General features: G+C 41.2%; 4 protein-coding genes across 5 annotated transcripts; 2 read left to right on the top strand and 2 right to left on the bottom strand.

The window, feature by feature from the left end:
- Nucleotides 1-1,327: 1,327 nt before the first annotated feature.
- Nucleotides 1,328-7,038, bottom strand: asb15b (ankyrin repeat and SOCS box containing 15b). Its single transcript, XM_085769060.1, has 14 exons — nt 6,956-7,038; nt 6,582-6,690; nt 6,344-6,396; nt 6,054-6,185; nt 5,333-5,497; nt 4,155-4,261; nt 3,913-4,051; nt 3,642-3,813; nt 3,041-3,201; nt 2,597-2,741; nt 2,356-2,511; nt 2,084-2,186; nt 1,842-1,995; nt 1,328-1,728 (listed from the first exon to the last, which is right to left on the bottom strand). The coding sequence occupies exons 2-14, from the start codon at nt 6,686-6,688 to the stop codon at nt 1,562-1,564; spliced, it is 1,761 nt and encodes a 586-aa protein (XP_085625186.1). The 5' UTR covers nt 6,689-6,690; nt 6,956-7,038; the 3' UTR covers nt 1,328-1,561.
- A 493-nt stretch (nt 7,039-7,531) lies between these two features.
- LOC146962671 (uncharacterized) lies at nt 7,532-14,379 on the top strand. Of its 2 annotated transcripts, none has more exons than XM_085769053.1 (7): nt 7,532-8,112; nt 9,854-9,970; nt 10,087-10,143; nt 10,235-10,393; nt 10,580-10,739; nt 11,122-11,222; nt 12,187-14,379. In XM_085769053.1, the coding sequence occupies exons 1-7, from the start codon at nt 8,101-8,103 to the stop codon at nt 12,349-12,351; spliced, it is 771 nt and encodes a 256-aa protein (XP_085625179.1). In that variant the 5' UTR covers nt 7,532-8,100; the 3' UTR covers nt 12,352-14,379. The 2 variants fall into 2 exon arrangements, with proteins under 2 accessions (XP_085625179.1, XP_085625180.1); XM_085769054.1 differs by having other exon boundaries at nt 7,533-8,112; nt 9,854-9,961.
- A 503-nt stretch (nt 14,380-14,882) lies between these two features.
- On the top strand, nt 14,883-20,852 carry LOC146962670 (uncharacterized). Its single transcript, XM_085769227.1, has 7 exons — nt 14,883-15,089; nt 16,427-16,635; nt 17,133-17,225; nt 17,325-17,417; nt 17,644-17,754; nt 17,906-18,029; nt 18,165-20,852. The coding sequence occupies exons 1-7, from the start codon at nt 15,065-15,067 to the stop codon at nt 19,886-19,888; spliced, it is 2,379 nt and encodes a 792-aa protein (XP_085625353.1). The 5' UTR covers nt 14,883-15,064; the 3' UTR covers nt 19,889-20,852.
- Nucleotides 20,853-22,508: 1,656 nt separating this feature from the next.
- On the bottom strand, nt 22,509-25,739 carry LOC146962669 (high-affinity choline transporter 1-like). The gene is made up of 8 exons (XM_085769947.1): nt 25,481-25,739; nt 24,803-24,916; nt 24,397-24,552; nt 24,054-24,202; nt 23,752-23,895; nt 23,488-23,641; nt 23,133-23,350; nt 22,509-23,024 (listed from the first exon to the last, which is right to left on the bottom strand). Exons 1-8 carry the CDS (start codon nt 25,662-25,664, stop codon nt 22,509-22,511), a joined length of 1,635 nt encoding a protein of 544 aa, XP_085626073.1. The 5' UTR covers nt 25,665-25,739.
- Between the last annotated feature and the right edge of the window lie 1,110 nt (nt 25,740-26,849).

Below are 26,849 nucleotides of genomic sequence, written 5' to 3'. Positions count from 1 at the left end.
AATCTCCACAGCTGCTGTTTGGGCCTTAAGAGAGGGATCAGAGGGGAACGTAGCAAAGTGTGGGCCCCATGATGCAGCGTCTTTTTTGGGAGGCAGCGCTCTGAGACAGTGCCACAAAAAGCATGTGAGCTCAGACACTGTGCGGCCTGTCAACGTAGCAGTCCGTCAATGTGGCATGAGTGGCTTTGTCCATGGCCAAAAAAGACCAACTGGACCTAACAGATACGCATAACAAGAAAGATAAACTGAGATAATGAATCACCCCCCAAAAAAGCCTCAATCTCAGTATCAATCCATCAACTAAGAAACATCAGAACATCTTCCTTTCTTATTGTCAGTTGATCTGATTATAAAACTCTAAAGAAGATCAAATAGAGCTGACAGCTTGGTGTGAGGTTTTATATTTTCAATAGATATAGACCATGTGTCTTGAGGACAATGATATAATATGGGTTTTCTATATGGTTATTATTTTTTGTAGGCTTTCTGAAAAGTTTTTTAAGTTTTGTTTCAGCAAAGACACAAAACACAAAGCTTTACATTAACAAGAATTATTATGAGATTAGCACATCTGAAGGATTGACCATGTTGTGCCAGTCAAAATATGGCAACAATCATTGGATGGATTGCCATGAAACGTGGTACATATACATTCATGTCCTCTGGAGGATTTGCAACATCCCTAAACATGAACATGTTAGCATGCTATCATTAGCACTTGGCAGCACAGTGAACGCTCATGTTTGAACACTGTCACCTTATTTGACATCTCAAATGGATTACAGGTGTGGGATTAGAATTATGTGACCACAATAAAGCCCAGTAATACTAAATCAGTTTTGATTATGTTGAGTAACTAAACAAAGCTGTTGTATCAAAGGATTTCTGTTGGAAAGAAGCTTGACCTCACCAATAGGTTGATCATTTTTGGACATTTATTTATTTTTCTCTTTTTCCTCATAAAGTGATTCACACACAAACAGAAATCACATGTACATGCTCTCCAAAAGCAGACATGTACTACTTATATACATCGGTGTCATCTGGCACAGAGAACACGATGAAAGAACAGGAATTATGCTGATATTATTAAAAAGATTTAAACAGATTATTACTCTATTTGTCCTTATGGGCTGTCGAGTGACAAGTTACAGTTGTACTCCAGCCCTGTGCAGGACAGTTGTATGAGCAACACAACAGGAGGTAAACACATTACTGCTTTGGTGAATCCAGCTTTAGTGATGCCAGTATACACATCACTGTGTTTAGATCCAACACTTTATGGTAACTTTTTTATTTTCTATTACAAAATACTTTTAATTGCATTCTAAAAAAAATCCATGTTATATTTATATAGAATTATTGTTTTCTAAATTTTTTATACGCAGTCTTAATAGTTCATAGTCATACAAAGCATCAGAGTCACAGACATACACTACAATAAAGAATGAATATAAAACACGACATAGATAATATATTCCAGCTGGTAAATAATTAAGTGTGCTTATTGTTTAGGAGTGTTTACTAACTACATAGGTGTAATTAAATAGCATGTGTTTCATCAGCTGCAGAGGCCACTGAACTGGTCATACTCTCTGTAGGTCAGGTAGTTCTTCAGTCGTGGAGGAAAGGACACAGCAGCCATGGATTCAGGGTTATTCAACGTCCTCAGGCTCATGTGACCTCTGATTACCAGTCGACACAAGTGCTGCAGAGACCGTGGCTTACCTGGGGACACACAAAAAAACATACTTGTGTTGTATGTTAAGGGAAACTTAACCCACACTGGAGCATGATCTATGTTTTTCTTTCTATCCAAAAAGAGGACTTGGAAGTTTTACTCAGTATGTCAGAAATCTCATCCCACTCTGGCCTCTTCTCCAGGATGCGAGTAAGGTCCGGACAGATGGTAACATGGCCGACGTAGTCCAGGAGCATCCTCACCACACTGCCCGACAGGTGTGTCAGCCAGGACACCGACACAAACTCACAGAACTGAAAGAGAGAAACACAATCGAGGATGTGATTTATTGTATTACTGGATTATCGGCTCATCGGTTGTGTCTCTGTATCAGCTCTTTACTGTGACGATGATGGGTTGACAGTAAAGTTGGTAGGCTTGGTTGTGGAGGTCAATCCAGCTAGTATCCATTTCTTCACTGTTACCATGAAAACACTGGAAACATCTAGCAGAGACAGAGTTGTAGACATGAAATGTTTAACAACCCCCACTCACTCACATTTCAACACATGGTATCTATTTTGAGATCAATTCAGTTTGATCTGTATTACTGTGTTGACTAAGTCTGTTCAGTTTTAGTGTTTTATTTTTCATTTTACAGGAGATAGATGTACCTTTCAGCTCGATATCCACTGTTGAGCAGCAGTCGCATCATTACAGAGTCTCTGAGACAGTACTGTAGGGCTGTGGGGAACGTGGTGTTACTGATCACTCTGAAGTAACAGTTCACCTCTGCTCCATATGACAGCAACAGCTGCACCAGCTCATACCTGAGCAGAAAGGTCAAAGGTTAGTTGTTTTTTTTTTCTCTTATAAATGAAGAGACACACACACAAACACATGTACACTGAACACCTCTCGGCCCGTATAGCGACCAGGATGCATCGCAGAGGGTCCAGGTCAGTGTTCGCTCCAGCTGCCAGCAACGTCTCAGCACACGTCACATCACCATTGGAAACAGCAAAGTACAGAGGAGTCTTCCTGAGGTCGTCGTAGGTCTCTGTCAAAAGATAAACAAAAGATCAATGGGCACACTATTGCTAATTTGCTTTCATTAAGATGAATATTTTTCACACAAAACAATGGTGTGAATGTAGCTTTAGCTTATTTGCTTCAAGTCGCATAAGTTTTAGCATTTAGAGACACCATTGTCGCCTTTTTTTTTTTCTTTTCTTTTTTACAATGGACAAGCACACAAATGTGTGAGAGTGTTAAAATTGAGACATATTGCCTCTACTCATGCAATAAAATGAGCTGAGTGTTTGATTTAGGTGTTATAGTAGTATATGTGAGTCCTACCAGAGATGTGTGCATGCAGCAGGGGATTAACATCATATCCTTTCTGTATAAGCAGCTCCAGACATTCAACCTGCCCCCCGTCCGCTGCCGAGTGCACAGGGCTGTGGCCAGAGAGTCGGATAGCTCTCTTTGTGGTGATGGGGATGAAAGTCCTCAAGGCTCTGGAGGGTGAGAGACAGAGGGGGGAGGAGGAAGACAGGAAGAGAGTGAGGGACAGAAGCAGTGAAAAACAAATGGCAGAAAACAGGACATAGAGAAAAATGTTCATTAGATTGCGGTTTGAACTGCAGTGTTGGAACTGACAAACAGCGATAAACAGAGGGCTCTTTGTGGAAAGGGCTACAGTGAAAACACTGCAGAGCAGTGAGTTACAGAGAGAGACATGTTTTAGTCGACAGTTTGATCAGATCAGCCACAAAATAAGAGGAAAAGAATGTTAATTTGTCTTGAACAATTTCTGTCTCTTTGAATTTCTTGGCATTGTTAAGCTTTTGACATGAGAATATTACCATATCTATTGTGGCCAGATGACTGGCAGTTCCTTCTTTTGCTCAGTGCACAGTTTCAGTTGCACAGCTTCAGAGAATTTAAGTTAACTTGCAGTATGTGTCCTTCATATGCAGCTCTGTGGATGGGCAGCTCGGAGGCATAGCTGGCCACATTTGGTTTGGCTCCATGCTGCAGGAGCAGCTTGATACAGTCCAGGTTGCCAGATCCAGATGCATCATATAACACTGTGTCTCCGTTGCTGGCCTGGGCGTTGACATCACCACCTAGTGGAGGACAGGGACAATACAACACAGTCTGATGGGCGTGAGAAATTGTTCTGTGGTAGGCTATTATTGCACTGTACATTGCTTTGAGCATGTTACCATGCTGTATGAGAAGGTCCAAAGCTTCAGTGTTGCCGTGCTCAGCTGCGATCCCCATGGGCGTCACCCCGTGTCCGTCTCGAGACGTCACTTTGGCTCCATGTCGAAGCAGCAGCATCAGAATAGCAGGACAACCCACCTGGTGTGAACAGGGAAGTCAAGCAGGAAGGAAAGATGGAGTCGAGGAAGACAGGAGGAAGTGTAAAATTAAGCTTGGATGATGAGTCCGGATTCTGTTTCACCTTTGCAGCTTCATGCATGGCCGTCCACTTAGTCAGACACACTTGCTCCACAAAGGCCCCACCCATGATGAGGCATAAAACCATGTCATAAGAGCTCTGTCTCACCGCTACAAAGTACAGAAAACACAAAGTGACATGGTGACAAATAAATACCAATGGATGTTCTATCTATGACAATTACTCCACAGCCGTGCTACATGTAGCATCTCTGAGGCTGGACTTAGCCACAGATGCATTTTGAGCCCAATGCTAAAGTCAGCACGCCAACATGTTTGCGTTGCTAACATGCTCACAACACTAACATCCTGATGTTAAATAGGTTAAGTGTTGTCATCTTAGTTAATTAAAGGGACAACGAGGAGTTTCTAATCGGTTATAAAAAAGTCTCACGTTAATGTGGATGAATCTCCGCTACCCACACTTGTTAATGGGCCCATTTTCGATAAATATATCATTCTGTCTCTATCGTTATTTTGTTATTATTAGTGGTGGCGGAGATGCTGGTCGAGCCGACCAGCGTTTCTTTACTTTCAGTTTCGCAACGAGTCATGAGAATAACGCCGCTGAATCGCCGTTTATGGTCGGAACTACGACGGTATGTGAACCTCTTTGAACCTCTGACTTTAATTATTGATGAATGAAAACATGAGTCCGTCTTGCGCCGGTCAAAAGAATTTTACGGTGCGCGCGGAGGCTCATAAATGTAGTGTGAAAACGCTTCGCTTTTCCAAAACTCCTCGTTGTCCCTTTAATACTAAACACATATTAAATATAGAACATTTTAATAATTTGTAAAATATTTAGTAATGGTTTTCTATAATAACGTATGCTGTATCCATACATACAATACTTAGACTGTTATTGGGGGATAAGTGATAAAGTGAGACATTGGTTGTGTTCAAATCCACTACCTCACTGTCAGTGTCTACACTGTCTTTCATAGCAAGTGCTGTGCATGATGTATATTGCATGATTAGTGACCATTGATTGTACACTACTTTTCACAATGCATCATGGGATACTGTAATTCCACTATATAGAGTATAATATTCCTCACGATACATTCAGCTAGCACTAAATACCCCCTATATAGTGGATCAAATAGGTAGTAGTAAGTTATTTTTCAGACACAGCCATTGACTGTGCGTTAGTAATGTGTGTGTGTCTGTGTGTGTTACCAATAAGCAGAGGAGACTCGTTCCTGCTGTTGGTGTTGTGTGGTGAAGCGGTGTGCTGCAGCAGCATGGTGACATTCTCCACCAGGCCGGCCTCCGCCGCCAGAGTCAGAGCTGTGTCCCCATCCTCCGTCCTCTCCTCCAGGGTCAGGTCGGTGGACGTCATTGCTACAAACACACCATTATGAGTCTACCCCTCCTTTTTTATCAAATTGCAGATGCTACCTACTCTTTCCTTTACACTTTACACTTAAAGCAGTACTAAAGAACTTTCAGTTTTGGTTGAGTTTGGCGGCGCCTGTGGACCAAAGCGGTAGTGTTTTGCCTGAAGGAAGACTCCATTTCCCATGAACACTAGCGTGAAGCCCTGTAAATATCCTGCATTAAAATTAACAGAAGACATCAAAACTAAGTTTCTGTTTCCAGTGGATCATTTCAAAGTGAAAACACAAACATAATCCATTGCTAAAGTGCCGTTTTGCCTGCTCCCTCCTTGTTGTGACTCGCAAAAGTGAAAGTGAAACTTAAGTGAGAGCAGGGTTCCTACCATGCTCCTCAAAGCTGCTTAGTGCCAGAGAAAGAGATACAGACCCCCTCAGACCATGACAGAGGTGTCATTCAACTTGTTGTAAGTCGATGTATCATCACAAAAGTTATGAAAATATTTTATGAAGGTTGAAAAGTTACTTAGTGCCGGTTTAAGCCTGTTGCACTGAGCTCTCACCCTGCAGCACCACATGCAGGATCTCCCGCTGTGGGTGTACGGCTGCTGCGTGCAGAGGCAGCCGGCCCCTGTCGTCTCTTTCTTTAAAGGCAGACACCCGCGCTGACAGCTCCTGCAGCGCAGACACGTCACCTGTGAAGACCAAATACAGAGAGCAACACAAGAGCACACGCAGGGACATACTATTTGTAACATTGATGGACAACAGTGATTCATCATGAATCTACACTCACAAAAACACACATTTTTGTTTATTTTGTTGATGTCTCTGAGTTAAATAGGAACCTTACCATTCTGAATGGCCGACATTATCTTCATAAAGGCTTCACTGTTTGGTTGTTTCCTAATGAGGAAGAATAGTGGGTCAAATTACAATGATACATCTTGATAATAGTGGTAATTCACTTTTGAGTTGTTTCCTTCGGGATTTGTGGTGAATTTGGCATCAGCACATTTTCTGTAAGTTGTGTACAACCGCATCAATAAATTGATAGGTAGACAGTGACATGTCAACCGTTTGGACCCTACCTGTTTGTCTGCAGCGGACATGGAGACTTGTAGGCATCTTGAATGCTCTCTCGAATGGCAAACTCAATCAGCTCCTCGTTAATGGCTTCCTGATCAACGTTATCCATGTCTGCAGGAGGGTAAAATGATTAGTGTGGGTTTCCCTGTGAACGCTGAGCTCATAAAAAAAAAAAAAAATAGTGCAGGTAACTCAGAACATCTGTCTGTAGTTTGAACATGCAACTTGTTTATCAGTGAAGAGCTGCATGCAGGCACCGTTCATGCACAAAATGGCGTCACATGTGAGTGGATTAGTCTAAATCAGTCACATCTGATCGTATACTGCAAAATTAGTTTCATTTCATTTCGTGTTAGTCCTGTAATTTTTCTCTCACCTGTTGATCTGAGCTTGTGCCCTTGAACGCTACCGGTCGCAGCCTGTTGTGTTTTTGTTTTGTGGGGTCCTGACTGAGCCGTCTGAGTTATTTTTAGACGTGACCTGCTTTTAGACGACCTGACTCAGCTCAGAGTGTGTCTGTCATGTTTTCACTGCCAACTCCAGTGAACAAAGTACTCCTTCCCCTGATTGCTACAACATGACTTCATTTTAACAGGGTCATTTCATCACATGTAAACAAAACACAGGGTTACATGTTCGTACGTACCTGTCTCACTTGTATCTGCAGGGCATTATTGTGCAAAAAAACTCTAATGCTCATTATGTTCCCACATTAATGATAATTTACCAACTCATCTGCTCCTCTGTATTTCCTAAATGTTTCCCTTGTGACTGGTATTGATATAATAATGGAAATCAATTATGGATAATAGCTTTTTCATGGATTCACTTCATCAGTGTAAGTCATGAGAAGATTATGCAACTAAACTTCTGCACATCTACACACACACACACACACACACACACACACACACACACACACACACACACACACACACACACTCAACAATCCAATAATAGCAGAAGTGTATTTTTGAAAACATGGCCAAAATAATATAAAATGATAAATATAAAGAGATAACAAAATCAAAAAATGATAGAATGATGGAATAAGCATGGTTGATGTCTGAGCTACCCTCACTTTGGGGGCCAACACCCTCCACATAACATGGACCTGTATACGTTTTATTTTCACTCTCCAAACAACAGCTTGGGGAATAACCTTGACATATTCTAAGCGAAATATTCCCTCGAGAACAAGCTCCCACTTTCTCCTGACGAACAAATTGATACGTGGGAGTTTATGGAAAAACTCTCAGACAGCGTCAGTGTGTGACACAGTGACTCAGCCTGTAGGCGGCCTCTCCACCACGTCAAAAGACTTCACCAATCTGTCTGGAGTGAAAGCAGACTGCCAGCCCATCCTCGAGTTTCACTACACGCTTAGCCATCACACACACACGCACACACACACACTCTCACACATACACACGCACATATACACAGATGAGCTCTTGTCTTTGAACTGAAAACACAGAATTTCATGCGCTGGATTTGAGCAACCACAGATTCCTGCTCCATATGAGGAAAAAAGTAAGTAATAGAATTGTTTTCTTGTGTTTATTTACATATATAGTTGGTCTGTTTGTGTGTTATAGAAGTGTGTTGATGCAGCTATTTCCTGAAGCTCAAGTCTCACTTGTGTTGGACTCATCTTAAAGCAGAATATTTGCAGATTGAAAATTTCACATTTGTTGGTTTGTGATTTGTGCTAAGTTAGCTGTACTTTACACATGTACATGTAATATATATTATGTATTAAAATGAGTACACAAAGTACACAAACCTACCTTATAAGAATAAATGGTAATCAAGGAAATAATCCTGTCATTTCAAATGGAGTTCAATGTCAAAACGAAACAAAAGTATTCTCTCAGAATGAAAAAAAGTTAATATTTCTATATTTATTGTCCTGAAAGAGTCCAGAGTAACTGCTTCTTATACTGCTGGTGCTGCACCATTTTAAAGGATGACACATGGACACAGTTTGCTTTCACTCAATATATTGAATAAAGGAGATTAGCACGTGTTCCCCCCCGGATCTTCCAACTGCATGTTTCCTCCAGTCTGCCGCTGGAAAATATTTTACGAGAATGAAAATTCCTCTGAGGGGAACGCATTCCTGCCTGTCACACTGGCAACTTTGATGTCCGAGCGTTCATCAGATTTGAGCTCATCGTCTGTTCAGTCACTCTTTAATTTGAATTACAGCTGTCACATTAAATGTTTGTAGTTGCTCATCACTACTGTGCATTTGGTCCTATGGTGTAATGAAGAGGTGGTTATTTTGATAAAATACTTAAATGTATCCACTATTGGTATATTGGATTAGGAGGACTACAATTAGCTAAATTATTTAATTCAAAAAAACATTTTCTTTCTTATTCCTATTCAAATTCAAATTATTCAAATATATTTAAATTAATATACAATTTGCCACTAATCCGAACCCAGTCTTATTATTTTGTCCAATTAGTAGTGCAAAAGATATTCAAGATTTTGACTAAACAAACAAACAAAAACAGCAAAATGTCCACAGATGAGAAAAAGGAACATGAGAATATTTAGCTAAGTGACCAAAATGATCTATTGTTTGACGTTATCGATTAATTGGCCGATAATTGAAGCTGTATTTCAGTTGGATTAGTGAGTGGCTAATGGAGGAAATTGGATATTCAACATCTGAGGAATGTAACATCAAACCAATGTGAAGACTAATGGCAACTAATATGAAGAAATTCAAGCACTCAAACAGACCTTGGTCACTAAGTAAAAGCACTATATTAAAAATTAGATGCTCTTAGGAGGAAGAAGAATATATAATGCATATAACATTGGGGAAATGTGATGTTTTAACTGGAATTGATGCACACATTGACATCTATATTAATCTGGCATTTTTTCCTCAGAACCGCCATTTCTTCCTTTTTGCAACACAATGGATAGATATTATCAAGGGATTAACTCAGTACTATTTGTTTTAAATATGAACACTTTATCTACTTTAACATAATGTTTTTTTGGAAGATGTTTTTGACAGCCTGTATCCCTAGAAAAGGGGAAAGTATCTGTGCTGTCCTATACCAAATTACAATCATGGAACCTTGAGCAAGGCATTGTGGGTGATAGCGTGGTTTTATTGCTAAATTTATAGGTGTGAGTGCTGCACAATATCCTCCTGTCTTAACGTATTTGTCACAATACATTAGACTTTACCTGCTGTGTAAAAACTCTGTATGATGTTTATGTTTTATCTTCCTCTGTTCTTCTTCAGATCTTGAGAGCACCTTGTCTCCTCTTGAGTCTGTTCACAAGTTTGAATCTCTGCTCTGGACAATTCGGGACACCGATAACTGACGATGTGACCAAGCTGTCATTATTGGTGAGATTAGTGAGTTGCCACGGACTCTGATACCTACATACCACACACAATATGGGCTATTTTAAAGACACGGTCACTGTGATGTAACATAACAAAATCTCTCTTTTTCATTCATTTCATTGTAGACGCAGAATATCCCCTCTGATTATGAAATTCCTGTTAGTTACATTCCCAAAGAAGTGGTACGTATGAGGCTTGGAAGACACAATGTGAAACAATCAAATAGGATGTTAAACCAAAGACGCTAACTGTTTTCTATACCTGCGTCTCCAGGCTGGTACGTGCTGGGTGGTGTTAAATATCTATCCTTTAGAGCAAAGTCTGCGGAAGCTGGCTAACATGTTTGGTGCCATCTCCTCCAACAAAGAAAACATAATCGTCTTCATTGCAATGCTGAAGAGTTTACGCTTCACCTATGAACACGAGGAACTGGTAAGTAACCTGTGAGTAATTTGAATGTGAGCCAGCAAGCAGCAGGACAACTCTAAAGCACAGACTGTGCAAATGCAGCTCGGTTGTAGGCATGAGTACATAATATTGTGAACATCCAGCGACTGTTTTGCACATTTAATCGTATAATTGGGTTATTTCAGGATTGCTTGTTGTCTGATCCCCCAGGAAACAGCAATGCAAGTCTTCCAGTGTCACTACCGGGAAGGAAGCTTAATGTCTGGTGTTTACTTTGACTACATCAAAGACGTCTTACATACTGCTGCTCATGAAACATCCAGTTTCTCCTGCAAGCCGCCACCATGCCTTAATTCACAACAAACACCAGGTACGTGATTTGTTTGCATTAAAATGTTAGATTTTGAACAGGCGCCTCAAAAACTATTAGTGGGAAGATACTGATGGGGTTCAAGGCCTCATAGCTGTGGACAGGAAACATGTAACCTTGAACGTACAGAACATTACACATTTTTAAGGGGCTCTAACTTGTAAGGTTCAAGCAGTTATCACTTGGGAAAGCCTTTTTTGCCACTTGATATCTCAGAAAGCAAGGCAAACTGGAATGACATTACTGTATGTACGCCCAGGGCCAACCAGAATCCTCTCCCCTGGTTCAATAAATAAACATTAAGGGGATTAGACTACCCACTATCGGATATCTTAAGTGTAACTGTATTCAGCAAAATGTCCAATAATCTTCTTGCCTCCAGGGAGTCAGGAGGACGGTCGGAGGCACAGCTGGTCAAAGAGAACGCCCTTGCTTCTGGTTCTCATCCCCTTCGCAGCTTGTGTTATTCTTGTGGTGTGGCTGGTAAGTGCACAAATCTTTATCTCAACTCTTTAAGCTCAAATGAAAGGAAATGTTGATAAATTAACAAACAGCATCACTCAGTTAAATTTCATATGACCCAATATTTTTGCTCTATGGCAAAATAGCAGTAAACTTTGAAGATAGCTGCTAAACATTAGCTTTTGAGCATGATCATTGTGAGTATGTTAGCATTTTGATGTTGGCATCTAGCTCAAAACATGGCTGCTAGTATGATTTGATTTGACATATTTAGTCTTCATCTGTAGTATTATTAAAATACAGTTAAAGCGTTAAAAAAATAACAAAATAAATGAAAACCCTGATTTATTGCAAGTATTGTAACACAATAAGCGCCATATACAGGCCAATAATAGCTTTTATTATTGTAAAAAATCAATAATATCAATCTCACAAAGCATGAATGGTGGTGATGGTTTCCAAACCACAATAACCATGTTGATCGTTTACAATTTTCAGCGTGTTCTCCATGCTTCCGTTTCTTCTTCTTCAATTCTCTACTGGGAGCCATTTCATAATTAATTATTCAGACAGGAAGCTGCCCTATGTATAGGCCTACATCATAAACTGTACATACCCCCAAATTATACTGGGTTGTTTGCGTTTTGTAACATTATGCATTATGAGAAGCCTCCACTAAAATAGCACTAACTTTTCCATCAACTACTTTGACTTGTGTGCCTTTTGGTTTCCGTGGGTCAGTTTTATAAAGCCTGCATTAAATGTGCCCTCGTTTTAGTGAGCACTCCCCGGAAGGCAATCTTTGTAAAGTTAAGAACTGCTCATCAAATATTCAGTAGTACTCCGAGGCTCGGTTATTACCTAATGTAATGATGCTCGCCTTTGAGATGTATTATCTGTCATCTGTCCATCACGGGAAACAGGATAAAGGAACACTGTTCAGGCTGTCAGAGTGATTTCCTATCTGTCCTTTTTCATTTTTTAGGTCAAGTCTGGCAGACATTTACCACTGTGCAGTACTGAAAATAACCAAATGGCACCCCCTGACATGATCCCAAGTGTGTCTGTCTCCATCCCACTTCAAACACTCACCCACGCTGCCGACACTCAGCCAGCGGGGGAGGTGATCCCTGAACATGAAAGTGGATGAAGCACAATTAATAAAGAGGAGAAAGAAATTTCAGACAGAAGTTTAACAACTCACTTTCCAGGTTGTTCTGTCATTGGCAGGAGCCTGCTGGATAGGTGAGTGTCGGTCTGACACTCGGCTTTCCCTCATCCGAGTGTGTGGACTTTGAGCTACGAGAGAAAACTCACCTGCTGTGAAGATGGGTGTATCACAATATTCCCCAGTCATTCTAACACTTAACCATCCAACGAGATTTTTTGTTCAGACTGTAGAGGGAACTGTTTACACAATGGCTGGTTATCTGCCAAAATGGCTGGTGAAGCACATTAATTGTCTCTCCTTGGCCAGCATTTAACAGCATGTGGCCAGCCTGTTCCGAGCAGACCAAGTTGATTTTTTTTTTTTTTTTTTTTTTACCCCTGCCCATTCTGTACTGCTGCCATTCAGGGGGTTCCTAGTTTACAGTTTGAGTTTTTTTTTTTTTTCAAAGTTATCACTGGAGCTTCATATCAAAATGATATCAAACTGTTTGGAGGACGTCATTTCATCCTGAGATGGGACTGTCTTGAAGAAGTTGGCTGTGTCCTGGTGGTTACAGAGACTGTCCTTCACTGCAGTAGAATCAACACAAGAGTCAATGCAACTTTCACCATATTAAAAACTAAGGAAAGTATTTGCATTTTAGTAAACTAAAATGCAGCCACAGCAGATTTTCTTATTATTGTTGACATTATTATGATCTGTGATCTGTCACAAATTCAGAAGCTGCTTGTCACAAACAACACACTAAGCAGTTCAACAAGCGTCCTACTTTGTGTATCAAAGATCTGACCAGATGGCTGATAGCCATCGCCAGAGGCACTTTCAATCCTGTCATTGTATCTGAAAGCTGTTGCCCAGTGATCTATAGCTGCTGCTCAGCCACAGTGAGTGTGTTAGAGTTTTTAAAGCCTTATTCACTGAGTCAATCATGTTCAGTCATGAGGACATGACTCCCTGTGTGAGTGTGTGCGCTCTCGTACTGTATGTGTCAGCGAGAGCGAGAGCGAGAGACAGCACAGGCAGGATGAGAGCGAGTGAGGGAGATAGGGACAGATAGATGGATGGACGGATGAGCTCAGCGAGAAGCATAAGGAGGGCTTGTTCTCGTCACAAAAGAACTGGCCGTAGGCTGGAGGAAATGCCAGTTTCAAACACGACTGATGTCGGCAGATCCCTATGAATCAACAGGCAAAGAATCTCTCAGACCGCAGGCTATGCAGCCTCATCTGCAGAGGATGGTTAGTATTCCAATAACAATTTTCTGCTTTCGAATGATTTACTTACAAAACATATCAATGAAATGTTGAATGACGTACGTTTTATTAAAATGTTTTCCTGTTGTTGACAAATTCTAAAATTTCTACTGTTGTGTATTGTCTTTATAGTGACCAATTTACTATAGCCTACTGTTTTAATTTTTGTATTTTGTGAAAGTGTGTGTAAAGTGTAGCCTACTGTATGTGAAATGTTTAAGTTATTTTGTCACAAGATAAATACCCCTTAACAAACTTAATTAACATTTTCCACAAGGTTGTATTTTTTAAATGATACTCATTCCAGTCAAAAATGCACAGAAAAAATACAGAGAACACTCAAAATTACTGTGAAGTACATGATCATCAGGGCAAATACTTCCACAATGGTGGATTATATTAACTTGGATGCCAAGAGATACATTCACCCCCACCCCCTGTCCCTCTCACCCTCTTTCTGATTTATGTGACTTTCTTTTAAATGTGTTCCCTTTGTTTTGCCTGTCCTACCCCCTGCAATAGGAGGCAACAATTGTGCCTCTTTAGGTCCATTGTCAGTCAGGTGCTTTGTGGCTGAGTAACTGGTATTCATATGACCCACAGTAAGAGCTGACATCATTGATTGCTGTCACTTTCTTCTTTCATGAAATGTTGGCATTATTTTTTGTCTACTCTCTGCAAGTGGCCTATGAGCAAAATGGTTTTGACAGTGTTATTATCTCTATATTTTGTAAGTGTTTGTCAATAATATAAAATATAGAAAGGTTCATGTTGTAATTGTTGGAAAAACTGTGGAATACAAAAAGTTGGGCCCATCCCAGATATTACAGAAGTCATCTACTCAGACCTCCCTGACCTTTAAAGGAACATTAATTTCAAAGATACATTTACTGATATAAAATAATCATGGCATCAATAAAAAAAAAAAATCGATGATTGAATTAGAAATAATAAAACTGTGTTTGTGGTTGTCATGCATCATCATGTTTTTTTTTTCCTGCTGGATTTGGTACACCTAACGCCTTCTGACTGGACTTTGTGTGTTATTCAAACAAAATTTGCTAATTATAAGTATATTCACAGCACTCAACGTGGCAACAATATAATAAAAAAAATCGAACTAAATGTTAACCATCATAATTCACAACGCTGATTGCTTTTCTGTGTTTTTTTTTTTTTTTTTTTTAATTCCCTCACTTGAACTTTTAAAATGCTTGTGCTTTTATTTTGTATAGAAACATCCGCCGGAAGCACTCAGACTTTTGTTTTGGAAAGCCAGCTACACGGCGGCCGCCATTATTCTTCCTGGCTTGACGTCAGGGAGAAAGACGGTTAAATACTTTTAAACATTATATTAGTCGGTAAACTGCAACTCCGTCAAACTACGCGGCGTTGTCGACCGACTGCGCCGTAAAGCGACGACGCATCTCGGTCGCAGGATGGAGAAACGGTCGGACACCATAGGTAAGTTGCTAAGCTAACGTTAGCAGGCGGTGCTCAGAAAATACCAAGACGCAACATGTGCGATGATCTGCAGCAGCAAACTGGCCGCCCGCCTCTGAACTAGTGCTCAACCTGCACATATCCCACGTATTATTGGACTAAAGAGTGGTAGGCAGTGGGGTAAATAGCTTTAGCTGGCATAAAGATAGGTTTCAAATAAAAAAACCCATCCATCTTCCGGATGCATCGCTCGGCCGCTGCACCGTGTCATATCAATAGCGAAATAATAATAACTCCCGCTGGTGGAAAAACTGTACGGCCTGCTCCTTCTGCTTTAAGTTTATTCGGTAACTCGGCTGCAGTTTGGCGCTCATTCTCTTCACGACTGCCCACACGCACACGCAAACGTGCACAGACACTTTCCAAGCCCTAGTAGTCTGTAACGATCAAACCGTGTGGACAGTCGGCGCTGCACCGCCCCCTACAGCAGGTCGTAACGTTACCCTCCGCCCGCTGCTGCCTGGAAGACGGTGCTTGTCTGAATAAGCGGGTGATATCCAGCTGCAGCCCCGCAGAAGGAGGGAAGCCTCCACCGTGGCTCTGGTGTGACGGAAATGACGGAGGGCGAGAAAAGAAGAATGACATAAAAGGAGAATAAGTTTGCACTCTTTTATTCCTCCTAACCCCCATAGCCTATGAATCTGTTCATACTCAAAATAAGTTAGTCTGCTCACAGCAGGTTGTAAGATTTTTATAATACAGAATTAATTGCCCACACTCAGCCTTACTAACACTGCTGTATTGTACACACACGCCTCCAGTGCAGAAATGTGGAGACTGCTGCCCACTGTGTTGTATTGAGTCCACAAACACCTGGAAGGAAACAAAAAGAACAGTGAAGCACAGGGGTGAATACAAAATCTGCCACTGACACAACTTTTAAGTCATGTACATCATATGGAGACAAAAACTTATATAAAAAACTATATAACTTAACCTATTACTTTTCCTCACCACACAATCTTTAAATGTAATTTGGATTGAACACAATGCTTATTTCAAATGTCCCTCTTTCAGTGTCCTATTTTATTATCCAAACTTTATATTATTTGCCAGTGTGTGTGGATAAAAGTCTTAAGGAAGTGGTGGAGAAGGAATACACTGCAAACGATTAACTACAGACAGTGACACAAAGACATCTGCAGAAAACTCGGAGACTAGTGGATCGGATTTGGACTGAAAGACAAACACAAGATGAAACACTCATTTTGTAAATTTGATTAAAGTAAAGAAAATGATGATCATTTTTTCTAAATATAAAGATTTTCTAATTAATTGTGGCTTCATGATCTTTACAGTTGTTGGAGGCGGCCTTCCCCTTGCTTCCCTTCGCTTAATGACCTCCCCTCTGCAGCTGACATATTCATACATATGGCAGGTCATACGGCAGCGAAACGTGAAGCAGTACACCAAAGTGGAGGAGTTTGTGACCATGGTAACGCAAACTGTCCCCGAGCTGATGAGTTTCAAACAGACTGCCCAGCTCTTGTTGGGCCTGAGGGCGAGGGTGAGTTTCATCTTTCATCTACTACGTATGTATGAACATCCAACAACAACACTTCGAGTAAGGAACAATTATTCAAACAAATTTAAATGGATAGGAATGAAACTGATCATTCACAATAATCTGTAGGCTACTTGTCAAGACTCGCTGTCGTGTACAAGAACAGAGGAACACTTTAGCCCCTGTGTGGTCGAGCCCTCCAGCTGTCAGATAGTTTCTTTAAACACCACATGCCTCCATCACACTCAGCTTGTGATGCTGCTTGCTCTCCAGGCCTCTAAAGTGGCATTCATCCCTCCAGATTTGTGTCTTAAGGTTATGGAAGATCAAAGTGTATGGATGCTCATACCACACCATGTTGATGAACTCCATATGTTTCCTATTACAAATCACCACACATCAAGAACAAGAACATGTGACATTATGGTGTTACTCCCCCAATGCTACAATGGTATTGAATTGTTATTTTGCTAATTTATTTCTTTTTCATGTGCTCTTAGATCATTTTGGATTTGCTTCACAAAGAGGGCCCACCAGATACCCGAGCCATTCAAACGCTCATAAATAAGTTGAAGATCACTGTATCTTCAGGGGTAAGACTGCACAAACGTTTTATTTATGATAAATATAAACAATTTTACCATCATAAAGTCTAGAATCAGATCTGACTGTGAGTATTTCCTGTGTTACAGAGAGACTCAGATGTGGAGAAATCTCAAACGAACTTCATGGTGCTGGTCCAGAATCTGCTGAAAAACCCTGCTGAAAGGAAGCGCTTCTTCCAGGTATTTTTTTTACAGTCATTGGTTGTCATCACATGAAGCTATTTTTCAGCTAATTTAGATGTGATAGTGAAAAGACGCTCAATCTGTGGCTGTACTTTTGGTGATTTGCTCCAAAATTCAGCTGCATTACAACACAGTGCATGTGGAGTTATAACTCAGTAAATTCAGGTTTTCTGCTCTTAATTCTTCAGTCACCCAGCTGTTAAACTCTTACCTCTCTCTGCAGGAAGTGTTCCCTGTTCAGTACGGCACAAAGTTTGACACGGCGCTGCAGGCTCTGACTGCAGGCCTGGTGTGCAAGCTGGAGCAGCTCCTTCCCGTCCCAAATCTGTCCCAGGTAAGCACATGAACCGTTACTGGATTTTTACTTTACTGGAACATCCTTTTGTACAATGAAAACAGAAATGTGTGATCCGAAGGTAAGAGTTACAATCAAAACTGCACCGTATATGCATTCATTATTTCCATTTCTTGCTTCTCAACTTCAGCTTGGTACCATGATCTCATCTGAGCCCTCTGTCCTGGAGGCATGTGGAGGGTTCATCCCTGACACCAAGGACCTGAAGACTCTCCTCCTACACCAGCAGGCCAAAGGACTCATTGGTGTTAAAGGTAAATGCTTGAGCTGATCTAATGAAATACAGAAGAGGAAACCCCCCACTTAATATTATGACATATTTATTTTACAACTTACACCACAGATGTACAGGTGGCTAAACCTGTTGCACATTGTCTCTGTTTGTGCAGCTACCATCTCCACATCAGTGGGCGACTGTGTACTTTCCTCACTCGCTTTCCGGCCCAAACCAGTAGAACCACCAGCACCTCCACCGCCGCCGCCACTGCCGCCACCACCACCACCACCAGAGTCACCGAAAAGATTGCAGGCCACCCTCCTTGAAACAAGTTCGGCCTCCCTCAGTGACAACGAAGATTTGGGAGTGATGTCAGAGGACCCGGACAGCCCGCCACCTCCTGCTGCTAAACCGCAGCCAGGAGAGCAATTCAGTGATAAAACGGACAGCGACACTCCTGCAAAAGAAGCGAGTGTCACAGCACCGGCTGAGAGTGAGAACCTGGTCCTGGAGAAGAGTCCTACACAGGACCAACCTGCCACGACTGTACAAAGTACAGGTGAAGATGGAGCAACAACAACACCAGAGAAGTCAGACCAACAGCGGGTGCCCTTCAAAGCAATCCCCTTCAGGGTAGTTCAAGTACCGATCAAAAACACCCCCACCTCACAGAACGCAGGCAGCCCGGGAACTAAACATGGCCAAAAGCCCCAGACCCAGCGCGTCACTTTGCACCAGTGGGTGTCACAGATTGCCACCAACTCGCTGTCTCTCCCAGCCTTGCCACCACTCCCTCCACCCAGTCTGAGTTCAGGAGACGACATGAGGCCAAGCTTGAGAAGAAAAAAGCAAATCAGGCCTCCAGCCGACAGATTTACCTGCAGCGTGTGCGACAAGAGCTTCCCTTACCAGTCCAAGCTGATGGACCACGAGCGCATCCACACAGGAGAGAAGCCGTTTGTGTGCACCGCGTGCAACAAGAGTTTCCGAACACAGGCGTTCCTCAACAACCACCTGAAGACCCACAGCACGGCCCGCCCTTACGCCTGCGGCCAGTGCGGCAAGTGTTTCACCAAACTGCAGAGCTTGACCAAACACATGCTCGCCCACAGCGGCCAGAAGCCCTTCTACTGCAACATCTGCAACAAGGGCTTCACGCAGTCCACCTACTTCAAAAGACACATGGAGTGCCACACGAGCCAGATGACGTTCCCCTGCAAGCACTGCAGCAAAAGCTTCCCGACGGCGTTCAAGCTGTCCAACCACGAGCGCTGGCACACCAGAGATCGCCCTCACATGTGCGAGCGCTGCGGGAAGAGGTTCCTCGTCCCCAGCTTGTTGAAGAGACACATGGGCTACCACATCGGCGACCGCCAGTACCTCTGCTCCCAGTGCGGCAAGACCTTCGTCTATTTGTCCGACCTGAAGAGGCACCAGCAAGACCACGTGCCCAAAGCTAAGATCCCGTGCCAGGTCTGCCAAAAGAAGTTCTCCAGCAAGTACTGCCTGAGGGTCCATCTGAGGATCCACACCAGGGAGAGACCCTACCGATGCTCCATATGCGACAAGACCTTCACCCAGGTCGGCAATCTGAAGGTCCACATCAGGTTACACACCAACGAGCGACCTTTCAGCTGCGACGTGTGCGGGAAGACCTATAAGCTGGCGTCGCATCTCAACGTCCACAAAAGGACTCACACTTGCAAGAAACCCTGGACGTGCGACACGTGCGGGAAGGGATTCTCCGTCCCGGGGCTTCTGAAGAAGCACGAGCAGCTACATACAAGAGACGCTAACCCTGACTTCTCTGGCAAACGGAGGCACAGGGGTAAGCACAAGAAGCACTCCCTCAAGAGGAAGTATGACGAGGAAGACGAGGGCAGCGACGATTATTAATCCCAAAAAATATATTTTGTAATAAGTAGCTCTCATTAGGGATGATGACGATCAACGGTCTGTAGCCACGTCATGTTGAAAGTTTGATCAGCTCATCATAATGGCTTTGGTTGTGAAAACACATTTTGGATGACGTAATGACAATTTATTCTGATCACTGAATTTTAAGACTACCAATATGAGTTATTATTTGCATTATAATGGGTAATAGCCGGCTCTAATCACTGCCTGGGCCAGCTGGAGCACCTCCATTTATAAAGTACATTTAACTGTGCTGTTTCTCATATAATTAGGTGATGTGACAAAGTTAGTTTAGGTAACGTTACCCAAAGCTGTCACAATTTGAGATCAATAAAGTAGCATTTTAACTATTATCTCTTGTATTCGGGAATCATTTATTGTAATTTTCCGTACAAAGTGATGGCTTTTGAAAGTTGTTTTACTTTGTTTCCAAAAGTCATGCTTTTCAAGAGACTTCCTGAAGATAGAAAACATTGACAAGATGGACATCATGTAAACAATAAAAGCATTTCAATGCATGTGACTGTAGATAATTTGTCTGATGTGTAATAAAATGCTGTAGTGCCATAGGAAACATTTAATTTTGTTACAGTATTCTTGTGGATATTGTAGTGATTCAAAACTACTTTCACCACATGCTTTTATATGTAACCTTGAACTGTAAACATAACAATTACTCTGCTTTTGTTTTAGGCTAATTTGTGGGTGTGTGTTTTTTTAGGATCCTTTTTGTTTGTTTTTTCCCCATCAGTAGACACACTATTGAATTAACATGGGAAAATGAGAATTTTATTTTAGGTTGAACATGAGAATCATTTAACATTATGCACATTATGTGATGAGATTGTACTATGAATCTTATCTTTGCTTTACTTATCCTATTCTGAGTGGCCTTGTATAAGCCACAAAGTAATGTACCTGTTTGTTTTTTTTGTTCTTGATGTTTTTCAGAAAAATAAATTCTCTTAGCAAAGAACAGTTTTTTTAATGGTTTGTTTTTTTTCTTCTCCACTCCCACCATGAGCTCTGAAATGGGAATGAATATGGCTTTCTGTGCTGAGCAAAAGTAGCAGCGCTGCAAAGTCCTACAGTAAAGTGTCTGGAAAAATGAACTGATCCAGAGGCAAACTGGCATTAGTATTCAACAAAACACTAAAAAGCACAGGGAAAAATGTTGTAGGAGTTTACAAGAATCAAAACTAGTTGATTCAGGGGTGGGAGAAAAGCATAGCACTGGCACAAGTATAGTTAACCATTATGGAAGATGTCCTTAGTTGTCAGGTTGCAGCAATAAAACAGTAAAGAACAACTAAGCTCTCATACTTGAGAGAGCCCACCCCCTTCCCGGCCCACTCTGTGACGATCTTTCCTGGATGTGGACGCTGACAATGATGGTAAGTGGAAATGAAAACTACAAATTAACAAACTTTTCTATCTATTGTGTTCACTTATGCAATTTCAAACGTCCTACAGCAGGTGCTGCTAGAGGACACGTGAGCTGCTCTGAAGATTTTTCAAGACGTCATCAGAGGTTCACCTGTGATCAGGAGGTACGTCAACAGGTACAGTTAAGTAATGAACTGTGGTTCACTGTAAAATATTTCTAAGAGAGTGAAATTACACATTAACTAGGTATTTTCAAGCAAAATCTAATGTTAAATGGACCATGTATCTTTCAACTATTTGGCACAGCGTGCTCTGTTGTTGTCGCGTGGTGGGACAAGCTCCTCTGTTGTTCCTCTAAGAGACAGAAGGTCTGAGGTCAAAGGCAGACTCTTCAAAGTCCAATTTAAGCAGCATTCCTATTTTAACCCTCTTAGTCCCTTTAGAGGTCACTGAGGACGTCCTCCATGGATGTCCACCTCACTTTGCCCGAGGCAATGATCTTCTCATGGGCCCCATGTTGTTTAGTCTTTATGGCTGCACCTAATGGCAGTTCTTTGATTTTTTCCCTTCCTCTTTAATTCCCCTGGGTTCCCACTCCAGGCAGATTTCTCCTTGATGTTTAATTGATGTGTCCTTGCATCTGCTCCTCAGTGAAGTTGCAGGAAGTGACAGTAGTGTTTCTATGAGTTGTGCCATTTTCACAGGTCTTAATTTGATTTCCTGTTATCAAATGTTCAAATTCACTGATCATATTAATTGTTTTAGTTTAGCTGCACCACTACTACTTCCCTCCTTTATTAATTCCATCATAAGTTTATTTTCATTTTCAAATTTGTCTTTTCTACCAATGCCATGAAACGACAAATATTATTTAAAAATAAATAAATAAATAACAATATAGCAATTAAAATTATATCTCTGCATTTAAAAAAGAAGCAATGTGCTGATTCTGATGAAACTTTTAGAGTTAATGATGCATCATACAGACTGGTCAGAAAAATGAAACGTGTTTATTTTCAATTTTTTTTATTTATGTATTATTGTTCAAAACAGGCTGGTACAATCATTAAAGATTTCTGCTTGCACCCCTATACAATCTGAAACTCTCTTCAAGAAGAAACACAACTGCATATAAGTCAGTTATTATTAAGCAAAAGAAATGATATATGATATATCATCCTTACAAAGAAATCCTGGCTTAAACATGCTGTGTTCAAGAGTCTTCCTTTACTCTCATACTCTCATCTTCTGCTGTATCTGTCTGAACTGGTGCCATGTAATGTACATTTGTGTCTTTTCCAGCGACAGTCATTCCTTTCACGAGGAACTTCTCAGACAGCCACACAGTCAAGCGTGACACCAGTAAAATAGTAACAATGGTAATGAGCATGATGGCCGTACGAAAAGGGAACAAACGGTGGCGGTGACCGTCCTCTCCGATCTTGTCCCACGGCAGAGGAAGGACGTCAGGAAGACCTATCAGGGGTTCCCCAACCAGAACTCTCAGCAATATTGCCAACACAAGGCCAGAACAGGCACCGTACTGGTTCACCAAGTGGGATAAGAAGAAGGTGCAAATCACCTGGGGAGTCATCATTGAATACAGGACATCGGCACTGACGACCCAGAACAGGTAGACAGATCTTGACGTCATGGCAAGGCCTGCTCCCATCGCTCCGCAAAGAAGGATTGACACCTTAACCACCACAAGGATCATTTTCTCTGACGCCTAAAATAGAGGAAATCATTTTAAAAGCCATAAAGTTACTTTTAATTAAAAAAAAATGTGAATTACAGTGTAAAAACTTGAGGTTCTAAAATTCAGTTTGTCTGGCACCTGTTTGTAGATGATGTTCTTGAATATATTTCGACCCAGTAGGGAGGCAGCAGACAGAAGTGCAGAGTCGACTGACGACATCACAGCGGCAGTGAGTGCCCCAATACCGACCAGTGAGATGAAGTAAGGGCAAAGATGCTGAAGGGCGATTGGCAAGATCATACCAGCTTTGCCTTCCTCATACGGGCTGGGGGAACCATAGGTGGTCTGGTTCCAGTCTGTCAGATTTTGCAAATTTTAAAAAGATTAATTGCAAATAAAATAACCACTATACCTACACCAATACAACACTGTGGCTAAAGAGAAAACTGCGTACTCAGACTAAGACAATGATAAAACACATAGGACAAGTTACTGGTAGATGCCGCTGTTGCCCCAATGATGAGTGACGGGATGGCAAGAATTGGGCAGATAACTGCTGCAGCATAGCAGGCGTGCTTAGCTTGGGCATCGGTGGCTGTGGAGAGGACTCTCTGGTAGAAAGCCTGGTAGCTCAACCCGCCAATGGCCTTTAGAGGGGAGTGAAGACATGTTACATCACTGCAACAGATGTTGCTACTGTATTGGTGAATAAAAGTAGAACCAAATGACAGTAATGATGGTATTTAGTGCACTTTACTATCAGCAGTGTTTCATCTATCCAGCGACCTGCATCTTCCAGCTGCAGTTTACCAACCCATGGCTCCTGGTGCAGCTTGGTTACCGCAGCGACAGTGAAGTTAGCGGAGGAGGGGTTTGTCAGGATAAAAGGCACACAGAGCCACTGAAATACAGAGTAATGAAAAATAGTCTGTACCCACATGTCAGACTGCAAACATGCTACAGCAAGTCATTGTAACATTTACTTAGAATCAGTAATAGCAAATATACACATGCTAATGACAATGAAAGAAGAAAAATGAAGAGATGATGAACAAATACTAAGCCAAAGAACATGAAGCTGAGCTGGATGACATCAGTGTAGACCACAGAGTACAGTCCTCCCATTAGTGTGTAAATGACTGCAACTCCAGCAGAGATGGTCACAGAGAGCCAGGAGGAGAGATCCAGAACGACACTCACTGTCCCTCCTGTAACCACAAACACACACTGTTCAGAGTAAACATGGCAACAACATGGTTACATATGTCAGTTTTAATGGATGACCTTCTATCAAAACTCTGACTGCATTCATGTCTTGACTTGTACAACACATCGATTATTTTTTCTTTTGCAAATGTTGCAACAAAGTTCATTCAGGAAGTGATTGATGTCTCTGACCTACCCAGTGCACCAAGAACACATGCGATCCACAAGATATCTCCAATGAAGGCAGGGATGAAGAGAAAAGCTGTGACAGTGTTGCCATATTGTGCTTGAAATGAGTCCAATAGGGTGACATAATTCTTTGACCTCAGAGGTTTGACAAAGAAGAGTCCACCTGAAGTCACACAGAGACATTTTAACTTTCAATGTTTTTTGTTGTTTTTTTAATATTTTTGTTTCACCTCAAGTCCCCAAAACAGCCTAACAGAGGCAACTAATTTCTAGTTCCAGATACAATCTCCTGAAAGTAGCATTTGCCATTTTATAAACTGATATATATATTTTTGCACAGTGAGAGTTGAGCAGTGTGAGCAGGTTTTATTATGTTTCACCATGTTGTGTCTGTTGTATTTGACTGCACTCACCTATAATCAAATTTATGACAAAAGCAATGGGCGCAGTGGCCCATACCAACCCCTTGGTTGGATCATAGGTGACTTCTGCATTACCCAAGATATAGCCTCCTCCCACCCACGTAGCTGCAAAACATTGGGACACAAACTGCCAGTGATGAAAAACAGTGTCAATGAGGTGATGCAACCCAGTGTCAAGTGGTGTAACTGGCATTTTTTCATAAATATCTGTAGTTTACCAATGCATGTCTGGAACCAAATATCATACTTTTCTTTTAGAGTTATTTAACATTTATTTTTGTGCACACAGTCGACCACGTTCTTGAGTTCAATTTTCAGGATATCAGATACTCAATATTTGTCAATGCTGAACTGTACATGGTAGAGTCAACTGCATACATAACAACTTTTGCATTATTCAACACTAATGGAAGGTCATTTATTTATAAAAATCTAATATAATATAGGACCTAAGCAGCTCCCCTGTGGGACCCCACAGTACAGCCCTTTGCTGTCAGACAGGCTGTCATTAAAAAACACTCTTTGCCTTCTGCAGGTCAAGCAATTCCTCATCCAGGACAAGACATTAGATTCAAAACCATAACCACTGAGTTTTTCTAGCAAAAGACAATGATCAAATGCAGCAATAAAGTCTTGTAATAATTGTTGCTGTGATTATTACAGTATTACCTGTCATGGTAAAAGTGCTGACCCACATATTCAGGTTCCGTCCTCCAACCATTGAAATTTCACTGCGATTCCCCGTGCATTTTCTCTCCTCACGTCTGGACTTCCTGGACGCCCAGATCCCTATGGCCAGCACTACTAAATAAAACACTGCTATGGACAGCAGCCCGGCCCAGTTTACTGCCATCTTCCAACTGGAAAACACAGTTCAAATATTATCCAAGAAAACCAAGGGAAATCTGGCACAAAGCACCATAAAGTCTTCTCCTTGGGTTTGGCTGAAGTTTGAAGTTTGAAGGCAATGGAGTGCTTACCTGACGTCTCCTGCAATTAAGGATGCCTGAGAGAGAGGTTAGCTGTGCCTTGTCTTTTTATTCCAGACATTCCAGTTTCACTACATTTCTGCAAGAACAACACCAACCCATAGATATATGGGTCAGTGACATATACACCAGAAAAAAGTGTTTTTTCAAAAATCTCAAATAACAAGCATGAAAATGGTTGACTTTTGTTCTACTAACTCTCATCTCTATAGAAACATATGTGGTTTTTAGATTTTCAGTTGGAATCAGAATTTATGTGACAATTTGTTTTATTAGCGCCTAAAATCGTCATATGGTGTGACATGAAAATAATTGTATATAAACTGAAAATGGATTATAGCTCTCTTAAGTTACTCACTTTATCAAAGTCATTTATCATAACTAAACTGTGATCCATTATACTTTTGTGGAAATTAATTAAATTTGTGTATTATTTTCTAAATCATTGCTCAATGTGAGACCTATGCCGTCGGTCTTTCAACATATTTTCTATTTATTGTGACAAACATTGCTATAAAATTATAAAAATATTTGTGACTCTTGCTGATACTATTTTCTATGTATTCCATGAACATTTTCACATTTTATCATTAATAAGGTATGTCATTTTCACAATTTGGAATGTCACACCAAATGATATAGTGTCACACCATATGATCATGTCGCCATGTGTGAATGCAAACCATGTATTATCCAACTTATTATCATGTATTATTTTTATTATTATTATTACTATAATATTAGTTGCACTGCCTACAGTGTTCTAGTCCTATGATATTTTAGCTATCATGTATTGCCAGGCTTCAAGAAATCTGCCTAAAGGCCTTTTGAATCAACAGTGAAAGCACCCCTTAAAACCCTCCCTCAGACCTTCCTATTGGTCAGTGAATGGAAACAAGAAGTTGTTGTTTTAGGCTACTTTTCTTTTCTTTTCTTTTCCTCAGCAACTCCTCTCTCATTGCAGGGTCAGAATTCTGTCTCTCCCTGTATCTCTTTGTCCTCTCTGCACTTGTCATAATTACTGCCTCAAATTGACCAAAGAAAAGGGA

Source organism: Trachurus japonicus, chromosome 23 (genome assembly GCF_045865225.1).
Source record: "Trachurus japonicus isolate A0001 chromosome 23, Traja_1.0".
NCBI lineage: Eukaryota > Metazoa > Chordata > Actinopteri > Carangiformes > Carangidae > Trachurus > Trachurus japonicus.
The sequence above is the reverse complement of the archived record's forward strand: the minus strand, read 5'-3'. Positions and strand labels throughout refer to the sequence as shown.

Bases quoted from the DNA above. Each gene is read 5' to 3' on its own strand.
- asb15b (XM_085769060.1), bottom strand. From the start codon at position 6,688: ATGGATAACGTTGATCAGGAAGCCATTAACGAGGAGCTGATTGAGTTT. The intron at 6,397-6,581 runs GTAGGGTCCAAA...CTTCCTCATTAG, and splicing joins TGTCCGCTGCAGACAAACAG to GAAACAACCAAACAGTGAAG. The intron at 1,996-2,083 runs GTAAAGAGCTGA...TCTCTCTTTCAG, and splicing joins GTCAACCCATCATCGTCACA to TTCTGTGAGTTTGTGTCGGT.
- LOC146962671 (XM_085769053.1), top strand. The intron at 10,394-10,579 runs GTAAGTAACCTG...CTGATCCCCCAG, and splicing joins CCTATGAACACGAGGAACTG to GAAACAGCAATGCAAGTCTT. The intron at 10,740-11,121 runs GTACGTGATTTG...TCTTGCCTCCAG, and splicing joins TAATTCACAACAAACACCAG to GGAGTCAGGAGGACGGTCGG.
- LOC146962670 (XM_085769227.1), top strand. From the start codon at position 15,065: ATGGAGAAACGGTCGGACACCATAG. The intron at 16,636-17,132 runs GTGAGTTTCATC...ATGTGCTCTTAG, and splicing joins TGTTGGGCCTGAGGGCGAGG to ATCATTTTGGATTTGCTTCA. The intron at 17,226-17,324 runs GTAAGACTGCAC...CCTGTGTTACAG, and splicing joins AGATCACTGTATCTTCAGGG to AGAGACTCAGATGTGGAGAA.
- LOC146962669 (XM_085769947.1), bottom strand. From the start codon at position 25,664: ATGGCAGTAAACTGGGCCGGGCTGCTGTCCATAGCAGTGTTTTATTTA. The intron at 24,917-25,480 runs GTAATACTGTAA...AATGTTTTGCAG, and splicing joins CAGCACTTTTACCATGACAG to CTACGTGGGTGGGAGGAGGC. The intron at 23,025-23,132 runs GTGCCAGACAAA...CCTCTATTTTAG, and splicing joins AGAACATCATCTACAAACAG to GCGTCAGAGAAAATGATCCT.